At 47.5% G+C, this 16,199-nt stretch overlaps 1 protein-coding gene across 1 annotated transcript; it reads right to left on the bottom strand.

The window, feature by feature from the left end:
* Positions 1–229: 229 nt before the first annotated feature.
* LOC115198015 (phosphatidylinositol 4,5-bisphosphate 3-kinase catalytic subunit alpha isoform) lies at positions 230–9,789 on the bottom strand. The gene is made up of 10 exons (XM_029759665.1): positions 9,646–9,789; positions 9,503–9,574; positions 9,143–9,249; positions 7,510–7,631; positions 7,092–7,170; positions 4,796–4,966; positions 3,308–3,425; positions 2,815–2,966; positions 1,144–1,306; positions 230–585 (listed from the first exon to the last, which is right to left on the bottom strand). Exons 1-10 carry the CDS (start codon positions 9,736–9,738, stop codon positions 475–477), a joined length of 1,188 nt encoding a protein of 395 aa, XP_029615525.1. The 5' UTR covers positions 9,739–9,789; the 3' UTR covers positions 230–474.
* Between the last annotated feature and the right edge of the window lie 6,410 nt (positions 9,790–16,199).

Genomic DNA, 16,199 nt, shown 5'->3' with positions numbered 1-16,199 from the left:
TTTATGGGGAGGAGAAGGTGTGTTTATGGGAGGGAGAAGGAGGAGGTGTGTTTATGGGGAGGAGGAGGTGTGTTTATGGGGAGGAGGAGGTGTGTTTATGGGAGGGAGAAGGTGTGTTTATGGGGAGGAGAAGGTGTGTTTATGGGGAGGAGAAGGTGTGTTTATGGGAGGGAGAAGGAGGAGGTGTGTTTATGGGGAGGAGAAGGTGTGTTTATGGGAGGGAGGAGGTGTGTTTATGGGGAGGAGGAGGTGTGTTTATGGGAAGGAGGAGGTGTGTTTATGGGAAGGAGGAGGTGTGTTTATGGGAAGCAGCAGAAAGTGTGTTCAGGAGAAGGAGAATGTTTTAGCTACTGTTGATAGTAACATAACGATTATTGCTCATTCATATCAAATGGGACTGTGTATGTGTGACTCTCTCTCTCTCTGTGTGTGTGTGTGTGTGTGTGTGTGTGTGTGTGTGTGTGTGTGTGTGCGTCAGTGTTCGTTGGGCATGTGTCTGATGGTGTGGAATATCCAGTCCATCTTCGTGGTCCATCCTCCATGGTGAGCATCGTTCATTTGCTTGGTGAAATACTCCAAAGCCTCCTGGTGACACAAACATGTTATAACAGGTTATAACACACAAGAGAGACAGCTAATGGGGATCCATAATAAATATAAATACATGTCATAACTTCACTACACATTAAGAGCAGGCAAATTCAAATCTGGTCCAGGCCAGGTCCACTGCATTTTTCATTGTTCCCCTCTAATCAGGGCCTGATTTAGACCTGGGACACAATCAGGGCCTGGTTTAGACCTGGGACACCAGGTGGGTGATCCCCCTCTGAACAGGGACTGATTTAGACCTGGGACACCAGGTGGGTGATTCCCCTCTAATCAGAGACTGATTTAGACCTGGGACACCAGGTGGGTGATCCCCCTCTGAACAGGGACTGATTTAGACCTGGGACACCAGGTGGGTGATTCCCCTCTAATCAGGGACTGATTTAGACCTGGGATACCAGGTGGGTGCAATTCATTATCAGGCAGAACAGAAAACCATGCAGAAGTCTGGGAAGTCCAGGCTCGCATTTGAATACCCCTGGTACAGGGTCTTCCTCAGGTGGGGTCAGGGGTCAGAGGTTAGGGGTTCTGTATTACCTGTTGGCTCTTCTCCAGAGCGAGGGTCTTCCTCAGGTAAGCAATGTCATCGAAGGACTGTAGTTCAGGCATGCCACAGCCCAGCAGCAGGGAGAACAGGTTGATGAACAGAGAGGCATGCTGCCGGATGGATAGGTACGCCTTGTAACACATCTCCTGGAATCTGCGGGGAAAGGTGGGTTAACTTTTTAAGGTATAGGGGACAGAGTAAACTGCCTAATACTCGGGCCCAGAGTCAAATATTTGCATATTATTAGTAGATTTGGATAGAAAACACTCTGGAGTTTCTAAACCTGTTTGAATGATGTCTGTGAGTATAACAGAACACATATGGCAGGCAAAAACCTGAGAAAAAATCCAACCAGGAAGTGGGAAATCTGAGAATTGTAGTTCTTCTTTTGAATCCCTATCGAAACTACAGTGTCTGTGGGGTCACGTTGCACTTCCTAAGGCTTCCCTTGGCTGTCAACAGCCTTTAGAAACGTGTTTCATCCTTCTCCTGTTACTGGGCAGAAAATAGGAGCTCAGTCAATGAGTGGACTGCCTGGGACCAGTGAGTTGTTTACTGCGTGGGCACGTTTGGCACGCCGCTCCTTCTTTTTCCCCTGTAATGAATACGCTATTGTCCGGTTGGAATAACGAGAAGTTTATCTTTAAAATGGTGTAAAATAGTTGGTTGTTTGAGAAAATTAAATTATGAGATTTTTGCTGTTTTGTATTTCGCGCCATGCTGTTTCACTGGCTGTTGAATAGTGTGTCCCGCAGGTGGGACGCTAGCATCCCACGTAGCCCAGAGAGGTTAACAGGGTGTGTTTTCTCTGTATGTGTACTGTGTGTATACTGTTTGTATGTGTACTGTGTGTATACTGTTTGTATGTGTACTGTGTGTATACTGTGTGTATGTGTACTGTGTGTATACTGTGTGTATGTGTACTGTGTGTATACTGTGTGTATGTGTACTGTGTGTATACTGTTTGTATGTGTACTGTGTGTATACTGTGTGTATGTGTACTGTGTGTATACTGTGTGTATGTGTACTGTGTGTATACTGTGTGTATGTGTACTGTGTGTATACTGTGTGTATGTGTACTGTGTGTATACTGTTTGTATGTGTACTGTGTGTATACTGTGTGTATGTGTACTGTGTGTATACTGTGTGTATGTGTACTGTGTGTATACTGTTTGTATGTGTACTGTGTGTATACTGTGTGTATGTGTACTGTGTGTATACTGTGTGTATGTGTACTGTGTGTATACTGTTGTATGTGTACTGTGTGTATACTGTGTGTATGTGTACTGTGTGTATACTGTGTGTATGTGTACTGTGTGTATACTGTGTGTATGTGTACTGTGTGTATACTGTTGTATGTGTACTGTGTGTATACTGTGTGTATGTGTACTGTGTGTATACTGTGTGTATGTGTACTGTGTGTATACTGTTGTATGTGTACTGTGTGTATACTGTGTGTATGTGTACTGTGTGTATACTGTTGTATGTGTACTGTGTGTATACTGTGTGTATGTGTACTGTGTGTATACTGTGTGTATGTGTACTGTGTGTATACTGTTTGTATGTGTACTGTGTGTATACTGTTGTATGTGTACTGTGTGTATACTGTTTGTATGTGTACTGTGTGTATACTGTTTGTATGTGTACTGTGTGTGTTGTACCTCTCAAACTCTTTGGTCTTGGTACACTCCTGGACTCCCTTACTGATGACGATCAGGAAGTCTTGTGTCAGAACGAAGGGAACTCTCTCTCTCTTATAGCCAAACTTCTTCTTCTTATGATCCAGGAAGTGGCCGAAGTCTATATGGAACAGCTGGGAGAGAGAGAGGATGGAGAGGGACAGAGAGGATGGAGACAGAGAGAGAGAGAGGATGGAGAGGGAGAGGATGGAGAGAGAGGGAGGATGGAGACAGAGAGAGAGAGAGGATGGAGAGGGAGAGGATGGAGAGAGAGGGAGGATGGAGACAGAGAGAGAGAGGATGGAGAGGGAGAGGATGGAGAGAGAGGGAGGATGGAGACAGAGAGAGGGAGGATGGAGAGGGAGAGAGAGGATGGAGAGGGACAGAGAGGATGGAGAATATAAATCTGAGTTAACTATTGGGTAATTTCTTCAGATAGATGGATAGTTCTGTGTGTGTGTGCTTTGTGCGTTACCTGTCCGTTCTCCTTAACCATGATGTTGGAGTTGTGTCTGTCTCCTATACCCAGGATGAAGGTGGCTACGCAGTACCCTGCACAGGACCTGGTAAACAGGTCTATCGCTCTGTCATACCTGGGAGGAAATAGGGTTACAGGTCTATCTCTCTGTCATACCTGGGGGTTACAGGTCTATCTCTCTGTCATACCTGGGGGTTACAGGTCTATCTCTCTGTCATACCTGGGGGTTACAGGTCTATCTCTCTGTTATATCTGGGAGGGAATGGGGTTACAGGTCTATCTCTCTGTCATATCTGGGAGGGAATGGGGTTACAGGTCTATCTCTCTGTCATATCTGGGAGGGAATTGGGTTACAGGTCTATCTCTCTGTCATACCTGGGGATTACAGGTCTATCTCTCTGTCATACCTGGGAGGGAATGGGGTTACAGGTCTATCTCTCTGTCATACCTGGGGGTTACAGGTCTATCTCTCTGTCATATCTGGGAGGGAATGGGGTTACAGGTATATCTCTCTGTCATACCTGGGGGTTACAGGTCTATCTCTCTGTCATACCTGGGAGTTACAGGTCTATCTCTCTGTCATATCTGGGAGGGAATGGGGTTACAGGTATATCTCTCTGTCATACCTGGGGGTTACAGGTCTATCTCTCTGTCATACCTGGGAGTTACAGGTCTATCTTTCTGTTATACCTGGGAGTGAATGGGGTTACAGGTCTATCTTTCTGTTATACCTGGGATACAGGTCTATCTCTCTGTCATACCTGGGAGTGAATGGGGTTTTAATGTACTGGATCACAGCTCTGCACAAGACAGAGAGAGGGGTTTAAAGTCTATATATAGAGGGAGACAGACAGACAGACAGACAGACAGACAGACAGACAGACAGACAGACAGACAGACAGACAGACAGACAGACAGACAGACAGACAGACAGACAGACAGACAGACAAGTGTAAAGGACAGACAGACAGACAGACAGACAGACAGACAGACAGACAGACAGACAGACAGACAGACAGACAGACAGACAGACAAGTTTAACAGAGACAGGTGAAACAGACAGATAGCTAGACAGACAGGTGTAAAGGACAGACAGACAGACAGACAGACAGACAGACAGACAGACAGACAGACAGACAGACAAGTGTAACAGACAGACAGGTGTAACAGACAGACAGACAGACAGACAGACAGACAGACAGACAGACAGACAGATGTAACAGACAGACAGACAGGTGTAACAGACAGACAGACAGGCAGACAGACAGACAGGTGTAACAGACAGACAGACAGGTGTAACAGACAGACAAACAGACAGACAGACAGGTGTAACAGACAGACAGACAGACAGACAGGTGTAACAGACAGACAGACAGGTGTAACAGACAGACAGAAAGGTGTAACAGACAGACAGACAGACAGACAGACAGACAGACAGACAGACAGACAGACAGACAGACAGACAGACAGACAGACTCCACTCACCCCTCTCCTCTGTTCTTGTCTTTGATCCAGTGATGCAGCGTGTTGCTGTTGAACTGCAGCGCCCCCTTCAGGCCTCCTTTACACTGGATCTGCATGATGGTGTAACTGTTCTTCACCACCTCGATCAGCCCCACGCAGTCCCCTATAGACAGACAGCCATACGGTAACATCCTGTTGGGAGGGGGTTAAATAGAGTTAAACACACAGTCCCCTATAGACAGACAGCCATACGGTAACATCCTGTTGGGAGGGGGTTAAATAGAGTTAAACACACAGTCCCCTATAGACAGACAGCCATAACGGTAACATCCTGTTGGGAGGGGGTTAAATAGAGTTAAACACACAGTCCCCTATAGACAGACAGCCATACGGTAACATCCTGTTGGGAGGGGGTTAAATAGAGTTAAACACACAGTCCCCTATAGACAGACAGCCATACGGTAACATCCTGTTGGGAGGGGGTTAAATAGAGTTAAACACACAGTCCCCTATAGACAGACAGCCATACGGTAACATCCTGTTGGGAGGGGGTTAAATAGAGTTAAACACACAGTCCCCTATAGACAGACAGCCATACGGTAACATCCTGTTGGGAGGGGGTTAAATAGAGTTAAACACACAGTCCCCTATAGACAGACAGCCATACGGTAACATCCTGTTGGGAGGGGGTTAAATAGAGTTAAACACACAGTCACCATAAACACAAAAGTGTAACATGCAGCTATCAATGCTTCAGTAGGTCTATTCCCTCTGATCAATGTTTCAGTAGGTCTGATCAATGTTTCAGTAGGTCTATTCCCTCTGATCAGTGCTTCAGTAGGTCTATTCCCTCTGATCAATGTTTCAGTAGGTCTATTCCCTCTGATCAGTGCTTCAGTAGGTCTATTCCCTCTGATCAGTGTTTCAGTAGGTCTATTCCCTCTGATCAGTGCTTCAGTAGGTCTATTCCCTCTGATCAATGTTTCAGTAGGTCTATTCCCTCTGATCAGTGTTTCAGTAGGTCTATTCCCTCTGATCAGTGTTTCAGTAGGTCTATTCCCTCTGATCAATGTTTCAGTAGGTCTATTCCCTCTGATCAATGTTTCAGTAGGTCTATTCCCTCTGATCAGTGTTTCAGTAGGTCTATTCCCTCTGATCAATGTTTCAGTAGGTCTATTCCCTCTGATCAGTGTTTCAGTAGGTCTATTCCCTCTGATCAGTGTTTCAGTAGGTCTATTCCCTCTGATCAGTGTTTCAGTAGGTCTATTCCCTCTGATCAATGTTTCAGTAGGTCTATTCCCTCTGATCAATGTTTCACTATTAACAAGGCAGGTCCTACAGGCCCTAATTTCTACCTTCTTAACAACACTATCAACAAGGCAGGTCCTACAGGCCCTAGTTTCTACCTTCTTAACAACACTATCAACAAGGCAGGTCCTACAGGCCCTAGTTTCTACCTTCTTAACAACACTATCAACAAGGCAGGTCCTACAGGCCCTAGTTTCTACCTTAACAACACTATCAACAAGGCAGGTCCTACAGGCCCTAGTTTCTACCTTAACAACACTATCAACAAGGCAGGTCCTACAGGCCCTAGTTTCTACCTTCTTAACAACACTATCAACAAGGCAGGTCCTACAGGCCCTAGTTTCTACCTTCTTGACAACACTATCAACAAGGCAGGTCCTACAGGCCCTGGTTTTGTCCCACCTGGACTACTGTTCAGTCATGTTGTCAGGTGCCACAAAGAGGGACCTTGGACAGTTGTCTCAGAACAGGGCAGCACGGCTGGACCTTGGATGTACACAAAGAGCTAATATTAATAATATTTATGTCAATCTCTCCTGGCTGAAAGTGGAGGAGAGGTCGACTTCAATCTGCTGCAGAAAGAAAGAAAAAAAACAGCTCCTGGTAATATTGAAATAACTTTTACATGATTTTAGAAGCATCGCTTTAGTGGAAACCAAGATTGTTCTCAGAGCAGACCTCAATAAATAAATGTTGTTTTACCCCAACTCCCCCCAAACTCTTGTCCTGATCACAATGACCAAACTCTTGTCCTGCTTTTTAACCATCGCCAAAACTAAAGCTAGACAGTCAGGAAGCAACAAAAAATTTTTAAAAAATGATGGATAGAGGACTATTTTGGGACCTCGGTTTGACAGCCCCCCCGTGCTTTATGTCCAGTCATGTGCGTGTGTGCGTGTGTGTGTGTGTGTGTGTGTGTGTGTGTGTGTGTGTGTGTGTGTGTGTGTGTGTGTGTGTGTGTGTGTGTGTGTGTGTGTGTGTGTGTGTGTGTGTGTGTGTGTGTTCTTACCTTAGGTCCAATCCCTGGTTCTGCCAGATATTCTCCATTATTTTAATAATCTGTAGAGTCAACATGTCCTGACGTAGATCTACACAAACACAGAGGATGTTTTAGGGAGATTAAAACACAAACACAGAGGATGTTTTAGGGAGATTAAAACACAGACCAGAGGATGTTTTAGGGAGATTAAAACACAAAGTTCTGATATCAATAATGTTATTACATAAACATATACACTCCGAAAACACACACACACACACACACACACACACACACACACACACACACACACACACACACACACACACACACACACACACACGCACACGCACACGCACACGCACACACTCATACACACACACACACGCACACGCACGCACACACACACACACACACACACACACAGCCTGTACCCCTCCCTCCTCACCATCTCCGTTCTTGAAGATGACCTCGTTGTTAGTAAACAGTAGTTCACTCATGATGTCAGGGTTATCCCAGTTCAGCCAGAGAGGACGCTTCGCTGAAGACATGATCCTACACTCCTCTAACCTGGGGGAAAGGAGAGAACACTGTTCAGCCAGAGAGGACGCTTCGCTGAAGACATGATCATGACCTCTAACGTCCGCTGGTCATACGGCTCCCTGGGTCAACAGGTAGAGCGCTCGCTCCAGCAGTATTTTGATCCCTTGACCTGGATCCCAAATGGCCCCTTGACCTGGATCCCAAATGGCCCCTTGACCTGGATCCCAAATGGCCCCTTGACCTGGATCCCAAATGGCCCTTTGACCTGGATCCCAAATGGCCGCCGCTGCACCAAAGCTGGAGAGCCAGGCCCTCCCCGGGGCTAAGAGACCTTGAGGTCGCCGAAGGGATGGCTGAAGATGGCTCTTTATGGGGTGAGAAGCGGGCATGTGAAGGACCTACTGGTATCGGCACACAGGTAACAACCCTCCCTGGAGTCTCCGCCTCGGCACACAGGTAACATAACCCTCCCTGGAGTCTCTGCCTCGGCACACAGGTAACATAACCCTCCCTGGAGTCTCTGCCTCGGCACACAGGTAACATAACCCTCCCTGGAGTCTCTGCCTCGGCACACAGGTAACATAACCCTCCCCTGGAGTCTCCGCCTCGGCACACAGGTAACATAACCCCCCCGGAGTCTCTGCCTCGGCACACAGGTAACATAACCCTCCCTGGAGTCTCTGCCTCGGCACACAGGTAACATAACCCTCCCTGGAGTCTCTGCCTCGGCACACAGGTAACATAACCCTCCCTGGAGTCTCTGCCTCGGCACACAGGTAACATAACCCTCCCTGGAGTCTCCGCCTCGGCACACAGGTAACATAACCCTCCCTGGAGTCTCTGCCTCGGCACACAGGTAACATAACCCTCCCCTGGAGTCTCTGCCTCGGCACACAGGTAACATAACCCTCCCCTGGAGTCTCTGCCTCGGCACACAGGTAACATAACCCTCCCTGGAGTCTCCGCCTTGGTTCTCTAGTTGTCGAAAACCAGGTTTCTGAAATCGCACTGATACCCGTCTAGTACACGTGGAACCGAAGACCCCAACCTCCACCCTAACCCTCTCCCCAGCTCCACCCTAACCCTCTCCCCAGCTCCACCCTAACCCTCTCCCCAGCTCCACCCTAACCCTCTCCCCAGCTCCACCCTAACCCTCTCCCTAACCCTCTCCCCAGCTCCACCCTAACCCTCTCCCCAGCTCCACCCTAACCCTCTCCCCAGCTCCACCCTAACCCTCTCCCCTGCTCCACCCTAACCCTCTCTCCTGCTCCACCCTTACCTCCACCCTTACCACAATCAATGTGGTATTGACGTCCCAAGGTCTCAGAATATCTGTGTGTGTGGTGTGTGTGTGTGTGTGTGTGTGTATGGTGTGGTTTGTGTGGTGTGTGTGTGGTGTGTGTGTGTGTGTGTGTGTGTCTGTGTGTGTGGTGTGTGGTGTGTGTGTCTGTGTGTGTGTGTGTGTGTGTGTGTGTGGTGTGGTGTGTGTGTGTGGGGTGTGGGTGTGTGGTGTTGTGTGTGTGTGTGTGTGTGTGTACCTGAGGTTTCCTAGCTGGTGAACAGGGTTCAGTGGAGAGACGAAGCCTTGTAGAGACTCCATGTAGTCCGGCCTCGACATGTGTTCTACCAGGAACTTCATCTGGGTCTGACAACCAATCAACATGCAGGGTTAGACACATCAACCAATCAGCATGCAGGGTTAGACACATCAACCAATCAACATGCAGGGTTAGACACATCAACCAATCAACATGCAGGGTTAGACACATCGACCAGTCAGCATGCAGGGTTAGACACATCAACCAATCAACATGCAGGGTTAGACACATCGACCAATCAGCATGCAGGGTTAGACACATCAACCAATCAGCATGCAGGGTTAGACACGTCTGTCTTACCTTCTGTGTCTCATCTTTCTTCTCCTGTTTCAGTGTGTCTGTGAGGTTCACCAGTTTATCCATCGCCTCCACCTGGAAAAATAATAATAATAACAACAACAACAACAACAACAACAACAACAACATAATAATATAATCTTTACCTGTCTGTTGAGGTGTTTCAGGTACATCCCACAGGCTCTACAGAAGGCTTCCAACAGCAGACCAAACCTCCTGGACACAGTCTTATTGTGCATCTCTGACCTGAGAGAGGAGACAGAGAGAGAGACAGAGAGAGAGACAGAGAGACAGAGAGAGAGAGACAGAGAGAGAGAGAGAGAGAGAGAGAGAGAGAGAGAGAGAGAGAGAGAGAGAGACAGAGAGAATTGCAGCATTAAATTGAGTAATGGTCTCAAATGGCATCCAACAGTATTGCTTTTGACAAAAATTGCAGCATAAAAATTGGTAAGAAAAGACCAGAGGGTAGGGTGGTATAGTAGTGCAGTAGGTAGGGTGAATAGGGTGGTATAGTAGTGCAGTAGGTAGGGTGAATAGGGTGGTATAGTAGTGCAGTAGGTAGGGTGAATAGGGTGGTATAGTAGTGCAGTAGGTAGGGTGAATAGGGTGGTATAGTAGTGCAGTAGGTAGGGTGAATAGGGTGGTATAGTAGTGCAGTAGGTAGGGTGAATAGGGTGGTATAGTAGTGCAGTAGGTAGGGTGAATAGGGCGGTATAGTAGTGCAGTAGGTAGGGTGAATAGGGTGGTATAGTAGTGCAGTAGGTAGGGTGAATAGGGTGGTATAGCAGTGCAGTAGGTAGGGTGAATAGGGTGGTATAGTAGTGCAGTAGGTAGGGTGAATAGGGCGGTATAGTAGTGCAGTAGGTAGGGTGAATAGGGTGGTATAGTAGTGCAGTAGGTAGGGTGAATAGGGTGGTATAGCAGTGCAGTAGGTAGGGTGAATAGGTGCGTATAGTAGTGCAGTAGGTAGGGTGAATAGGGCGGTATAGTAGTGCAGTAGGTAGGGGTGAATAGGGCGGTATAGTAGTGCAGTAGGTAGGGTGAATAGGGTGGTATAGTAGTGCAGTAGGTAGGGTGAAGAATAGGGTGGGATTTAGCAGTGCAGTAGGTAGGGTGAATAGGGGTGGTATAGTAGTGCAGTAGGTAGGGTGAATAGTGGCGGTATAAGTAGTGCATAAGGTAGGGTGAATAGGTGGTATAGTAGTGCAGTAGGTGGGGTGAATAGGGTGGTATAGTAGTGCAGTAGGTAGGGTGAATAGGGTGGTATAGTAGTGCAGTAGGTAGGGTGAATAGGGTGGTATAGTAGTGCAGTAGGTAGGGTGAATAGGGTGGTATAGTAGTGCAGTAGGTAGCAGTAGGTAGGGTGAATAGGGTGGTATAGTAGTGCAGTAGGTAGGGTGAATAGGGTGGTATAGTAGTGCAGTAGGTAGGGTGAATAGGGTGGTATAGTAGTGCAGTAGGTAGGGTGAATAGGGTGGTATAGTAGTGCAGTAGGTAGGGTGAATAGGGTGTATAGTAGTGCAGTAGGTAGGGTGAATAGGGTGGTATAGTAGTGCAGTAGGTAGGGTGAATAGGGTGGTATAGTAGTGCAGTAGGTAGGGTGAATAGGGTGATATAGTAGTGCAGTAGGTAGGGTGAATAGGGTGGTATAGTAGTGCAGTAGGTAGGGTGAATAGGGTGGTATAGTAGTGCAGTAGGTAGGTGAATAGGGTGGTATGTAGTGCAGTAGGTAGTGTAGGGTGGTAGAGTAGTGCAGTAGGTAGGGTGATAGGTTGTATAGTAGTGCAGTAGGTAGGGTGAATAGGGTGGTATAGTAGTGCAGTAGGTGGGTGAATAGGGTGGTATAGTAGTGCAGTAGGTAGGGTGAATAGGGTGGTATAGTAGTGCAGTAGGTAGGGTGATAGTCGTATAGTAGTGCAGTAGGTATGAATAGGGTGGTATAGTAGTGCAGTAGGTAGGGTGAATAGAGTGGTATAGTAGTGCAGTAGTAGGGTGAATGGGTGGTATAGTAGTGCAGTAGGTAGGTGAATAGGGTGGTATAGTAGTGCATAGGTAGGGTGAATAGGGTGGTATTAGTGCAGTATGGTAGGGTGAAGGGTGGTATAGTAGTGCAGTAGGTAGGGTGAATAGGTGGTATAGTAGTGCAGTAGGTAGGGTGAATAGGGTGGTATAGTATGCAGTAGGTGGGGTGAATAGGGTGGTAGTAGTGCATAGGTATGGTGTAGGGTGGTATAGTAGTGCGTAGTAGGGTGAATAGGGTGGATAGTAGTGCAGTAGGTAGGGTAGGGTGTATAGTAGTGCAGTATGTAGGGTGAATAGGTGTTAGTAGTGCATAGGTAGGGTGTAGGGTGGTATAGTAGTGCAGTAGGTGGGTGATAGGGTTGGTATAGTATGCATTAGGTAGGTGAATGGGTGGTATAGTAGTGCAGTAGATAGGGTGGTATAGTAGTGGCTAGGTAGGGTGAAGGGTGGTATAGTAGTGCAGTAGGTGGGTGAATAGGGTGGTATAGTAGTGCAGTAGGTGGGGTGAATAGGGTGGTAAAGTAGTGCAGTAGGTGGGTGAATAGGGTGGTATAGTAGTGCAGTAGGTAGGGTGAATAGGGTGGTATAGTAGTGCAGTAGGTAGGGTGAATAGGGTGGTATAGTAGTGCAGTAGGTAGGTTGAATAGGGTGGTATAGTAGTGCAGTAGGTAGGGTGAATAGGGAGGTATAGTAGTGCAGTAGGTAGGGTGAATAGGGCGGTATGGTAGTGCAGTAGGTAGGGTGAATAGGGAGGTATAGTAGTGCAGTAGGTAGGGTGAATAGGGCGGTATAGTAGTGCAGTAGGTAGGGTGAATAGGGCGGTATAGTAGTGCAGTAGGTAGGGTGAATAGGGCGGTATAGTAGTGCAGTAGGTAGGGTGAATAGGGCGGTATAGTAGTGCAGTATGTAGGGTGAATAGGGGCGGTATAGTAGTGCAGTAGGGGTGAATAGGGCGGTATAGTAGTGCAGTAGGTAGGGTGAATAGGGCGGTATAGTAGTGCAGTAGGTAGGGTGGAATAGGGCGGTATAGTAGTGCAGTAGGTAGGGTGAATAGGGCGGTATAGTAGTGCAGTAGGTAGGGTGAATAGGGTGGTACAGCAGTGCAGTAGGTAGGGTGAATAGGGTGGTACAGCAGTGCAGTAGGTAGGGTGAATAGGGTGGTACAGTAGTGCAGTAGGAAGGGTGAATAGGGTGGTATAGTAGTGCAGTAGGTAGGGTGAATAGGGCGGTATAGTAGTGCAGTAGATAGGGTGAATAGGGCGGTATAGTAGTGCAGTAGGTAGAGTGAATAGGGCGGTATAGTAGTGCAGTAGGTAGGGTGAATAGGGAGGTATAGTAGTGCAGTAGGTAGGGTGAATAGGGTGGTATAGTAGTGCAGTAGGTAGGTTGAATAGGGTGGTATAGTAGTTCAGTAGGTAGGGTGAATAGGGTGGTATAGTAGTGCATTAGGTAGGGTGAATAGGGTGGTATAGTAGTGCAGTAGGTAGGGTGAATAGGGTGGTATAGTAGTGCAGTAGGTAGGGTGAATAGGGGGGTATAGTAGTGCAGTAGGTAGGGTGAATAGGGTGGTATAGTAGTGCAGTAGGTAGGGTGAATAGGGTGGTATAGTAGTACAGTAGGTAGGGTGAATAGGGAAGTATAGTAGTGCAGTAGGTAGGGTGAATAGGGTGGTATAGCAGTGCAGTAGGTAGGGTGAATAGGATGGTATAGCAGTGCAGTAGGTAGGGTGAATAGGGCGGTATAGCAGTGCAGTAGGTAGGGTGAATAGGGCGGTATAGTAGTGCAGTAGGTAGGGTGAATAGGGCGGTATAGTAGTGCAGTAGGTAGGGTGAATAGGGCGGTATAGCAGTGCAGTAGGTAGGGTGAATAGGGCGGTATAGCAGTGCAGTAGGTAGGGTGAAAAGGGTGGTATAGCAGTGCAGTAGGTAGGGTGAATAGGGCTGGTATAGCAGTGCAGTAGGTCAGGGTGAATAGGTGGTATAGTAGTGCAGTAGGTAGGGTGAATAGGGTGGTATAGTAGTGCAGTAGGTAGGGTGAATAGGGGGGTTATAGTAGTGCAGTAGGTAGGGTGAATAGGTGGTAGAGTAGTGCAGTAGGTAGGGTGAATAGGGTGGTATAGTAGTGCAGTAGGTAGGGTGAATAGGGTGGTATAGTAGTGCAGTAGGTAGGGTGAATAGGGTGGTATAGTAGTGCAGTAGGTAGGGTGGTATAGTAGTGCAGTAGGTAGGGTGAATAGGGTGGTATAGTAGTGCAGTAGGTAGGGTGAATAGGGTGGTATAGTAGTGCAGTAGGTAGGGTGAATAGGGTGGTATAGTAGTGCAGTAGGTAGGATGAATAGGGGTGGTATAGTAGTGCAGTAGTAGGGTGAATAGGGTGGTATAGTAGTGCAGTAGGTAGGGTGAATAGGGTGGTATAGTAGTGCAGTAGGTAGGGTGAATAGGGTGGTATAGTAGTGCAGTAGGTAGGGTGAATAGGGTGGTATAGTAGTGCAGTAGGTAGGGTGAATAGGGTGGTAGAGTAGTGCAGTAGGTGGGGTGAATAGGGTGGTATAGTAGTGCAGTAGGTAGGGTGAATAGGGTGATATAGTAGTGCAGTAGGTAGGGTGAATAGGGTGGTATAGTAGTGCAGTAGGTAGGGTGAATAAGGTGGTATAGTAGTGCAGTAGGTAGGGTGAATAGGGTGGTATAGTAGTGCAGTAGGTAGGATGAATAGGGTGGTATATAGTAGTGCAGTAGGTAGGGTGAATAGGGTGGTATAGTAGTGCAGTAGGTAGGGTGAATAGGGTAGTATATTAGTGCAGTAGGTAGGGTGAATAGGGTGTAATAGTAGTGCAGTAGGTAGGGTGGTATAGTAGTGCAGTAGGTAGGGTGAATAAGGTGGTATAGTAGTGCAGTAGGTAGGGTGAATAGGGTGGTATAGTAGTGCAGTAGGTAGGGTGAATAGGGTGGTATAGTAGTGCAGTAGGTAGGGTGAATAGGATTGTATAGTAGTGCAGTAGGAAGGGTGAATAGGGTGGTATAGTAGTGCAGTAGGTAGGGTGAATAGGGTGGTATAGTAGTGCAGTAGGTAGGGTGAAGAGGGTGGTATAGTAGTGCAGTAGATGGGGTGAATAGGGTGGTATAGTAGTGCAGTAGGTAGGGTGAATAGGGTGATATAGTAGTGCAGTAGTAGGGTGATAGGGTTGTGTATAGTAGTGCAGTAGGTAGGGTGATAGGGTGGATATGTGCAGTAGGTAGGGTAAAATAGGGTGGTCTAGTAGTGCAGTAGGTAGGTGAATAGGGTGGAATAGTAGTGCATAGGTAGGGGAATAGGTGGTATAGTAGTGGCAGTAGGTAGGGTGAATAGGGTGGTATAGTAGTGCTAGTAGGGTGAAATAGGGTGGTATAGTAGTGCAGTAGGTAGGGTGAATAGGGTGTTATAGTTATGCAGTAGGTAGGGTGGTATAGTAGTGCAGTAGGTAGGGTGAATAGGGTGGTATAGTAGTGCAGTAGGTAGGGTGAATAGTGTGGTATAGTAGTGCAGTAGGTAGGGTGAATAGGGTGGTATAGTAGTGCAGTAGGTAGGGTGAATAGGGCGGTATAGTAGTGCAGTAGGTAGGGTGAATAGGGCGGTATAGTAGTGCAGTAGGTAGGGTGAATAGGGCGGTATAGTAGTGCAGTAGGTAGGGTGAATAGGGCGGTATTATAGGTAGGGTTAATAGGGTGTGCAGTAGGTAGGGTGAATAGGGCGGTATAGTAGTGCAGTAGGTAGGGTGAATAGGGCGGTATAGTAGTGCAGTAGGTAGGGTGAATAGGGCGGTATAGTAGTGCAGTAGGTAGGGTGAATAGGGCGGTATAGTAGTGCAGTAGGTAGGGTGAATAGGGCGGTATAGTAGTGCAGTAGGTAGGGTGAATAGGGCGGTATAGTAGTGCAGTAGGTAGGGTGAATAGGGCGGTATAGTAGTGCAGTAGGTAGGGTGAATAGGGGGATATGTAGTGCAGTAGGTAGGGTGAATAGGGTGGTATATAGTAGTGCAGTAGGGGGTGAATAGGGCGCGGTATAGTAGTGCAGTAGTAGTGGTGAATAGGGCGGTATAGTAGTGCAGTAGGTAGGGTGAATAGGGCGGATAGTAGTGCAGTAGGTAGGGTGAATAGGGCGGTATAGTAGTGCAGTAGGTAGGGTGAATAGGGCGGTATAGTAGTGCAGTAGGTAGGGTGAATAGGGCGGTATAGTAGTGCAGTAGGTAGGGTGATAGGGCGGTATAGTAGTGCAGTAGGTAGGGTGAAATAGGGCGGTATAGTAGTGCAGTAGTAGGGTGAATAGGGCGGTATAGTAGTGCAGTAGGTAGGGTGAATAGGGCGGTATAGTAGTGCAGTAGGTAGGGTGAATAGGGCGGTATAGTAGTGCAGTAGGTAGGGTGAATAGGGCGATATAGTAGTGCAGTAGGTAGGGTGAATAGGGCGGTATAGTAGTGCAGTAGGTAGGGTGAATAGGGCGGTATAGTAGTGCAGTAGGTAGGGTGAATAGGGCGGTATAGTAGTGCAGTAGGTAGGGTGAATAGGGCTGTATAGTAGTGCAGTAGGTAGGGTGAATAGGGCGGTTAGTAGTGCAGTAGGTAGGGTGAATAGGGCGGTATAGTAGTGCAGTAGGTAGGGTGAATAGGGCGGTATAGTAGTGCAGTAGGTAGGGTGAATAGGGC

Source organism: Salmo trutta, chromosome 8 (assembly GCF_901001165.1).
Source record: "Salmo trutta chromosome 8, fSalTru1.1, whole genome shotgun sequence".
Classification (NCBI taxonomy): Eukaryota; Metazoa; Chordata; class Actinopteri; order Salmoniformes; family Salmonidae; genus Salmo; species Salmo trutta.
The sequence above is the reverse complement of the archived record's forward strand: the minus strand, read 5'-3'. Positions and strand labels throughout refer to the sequence as shown.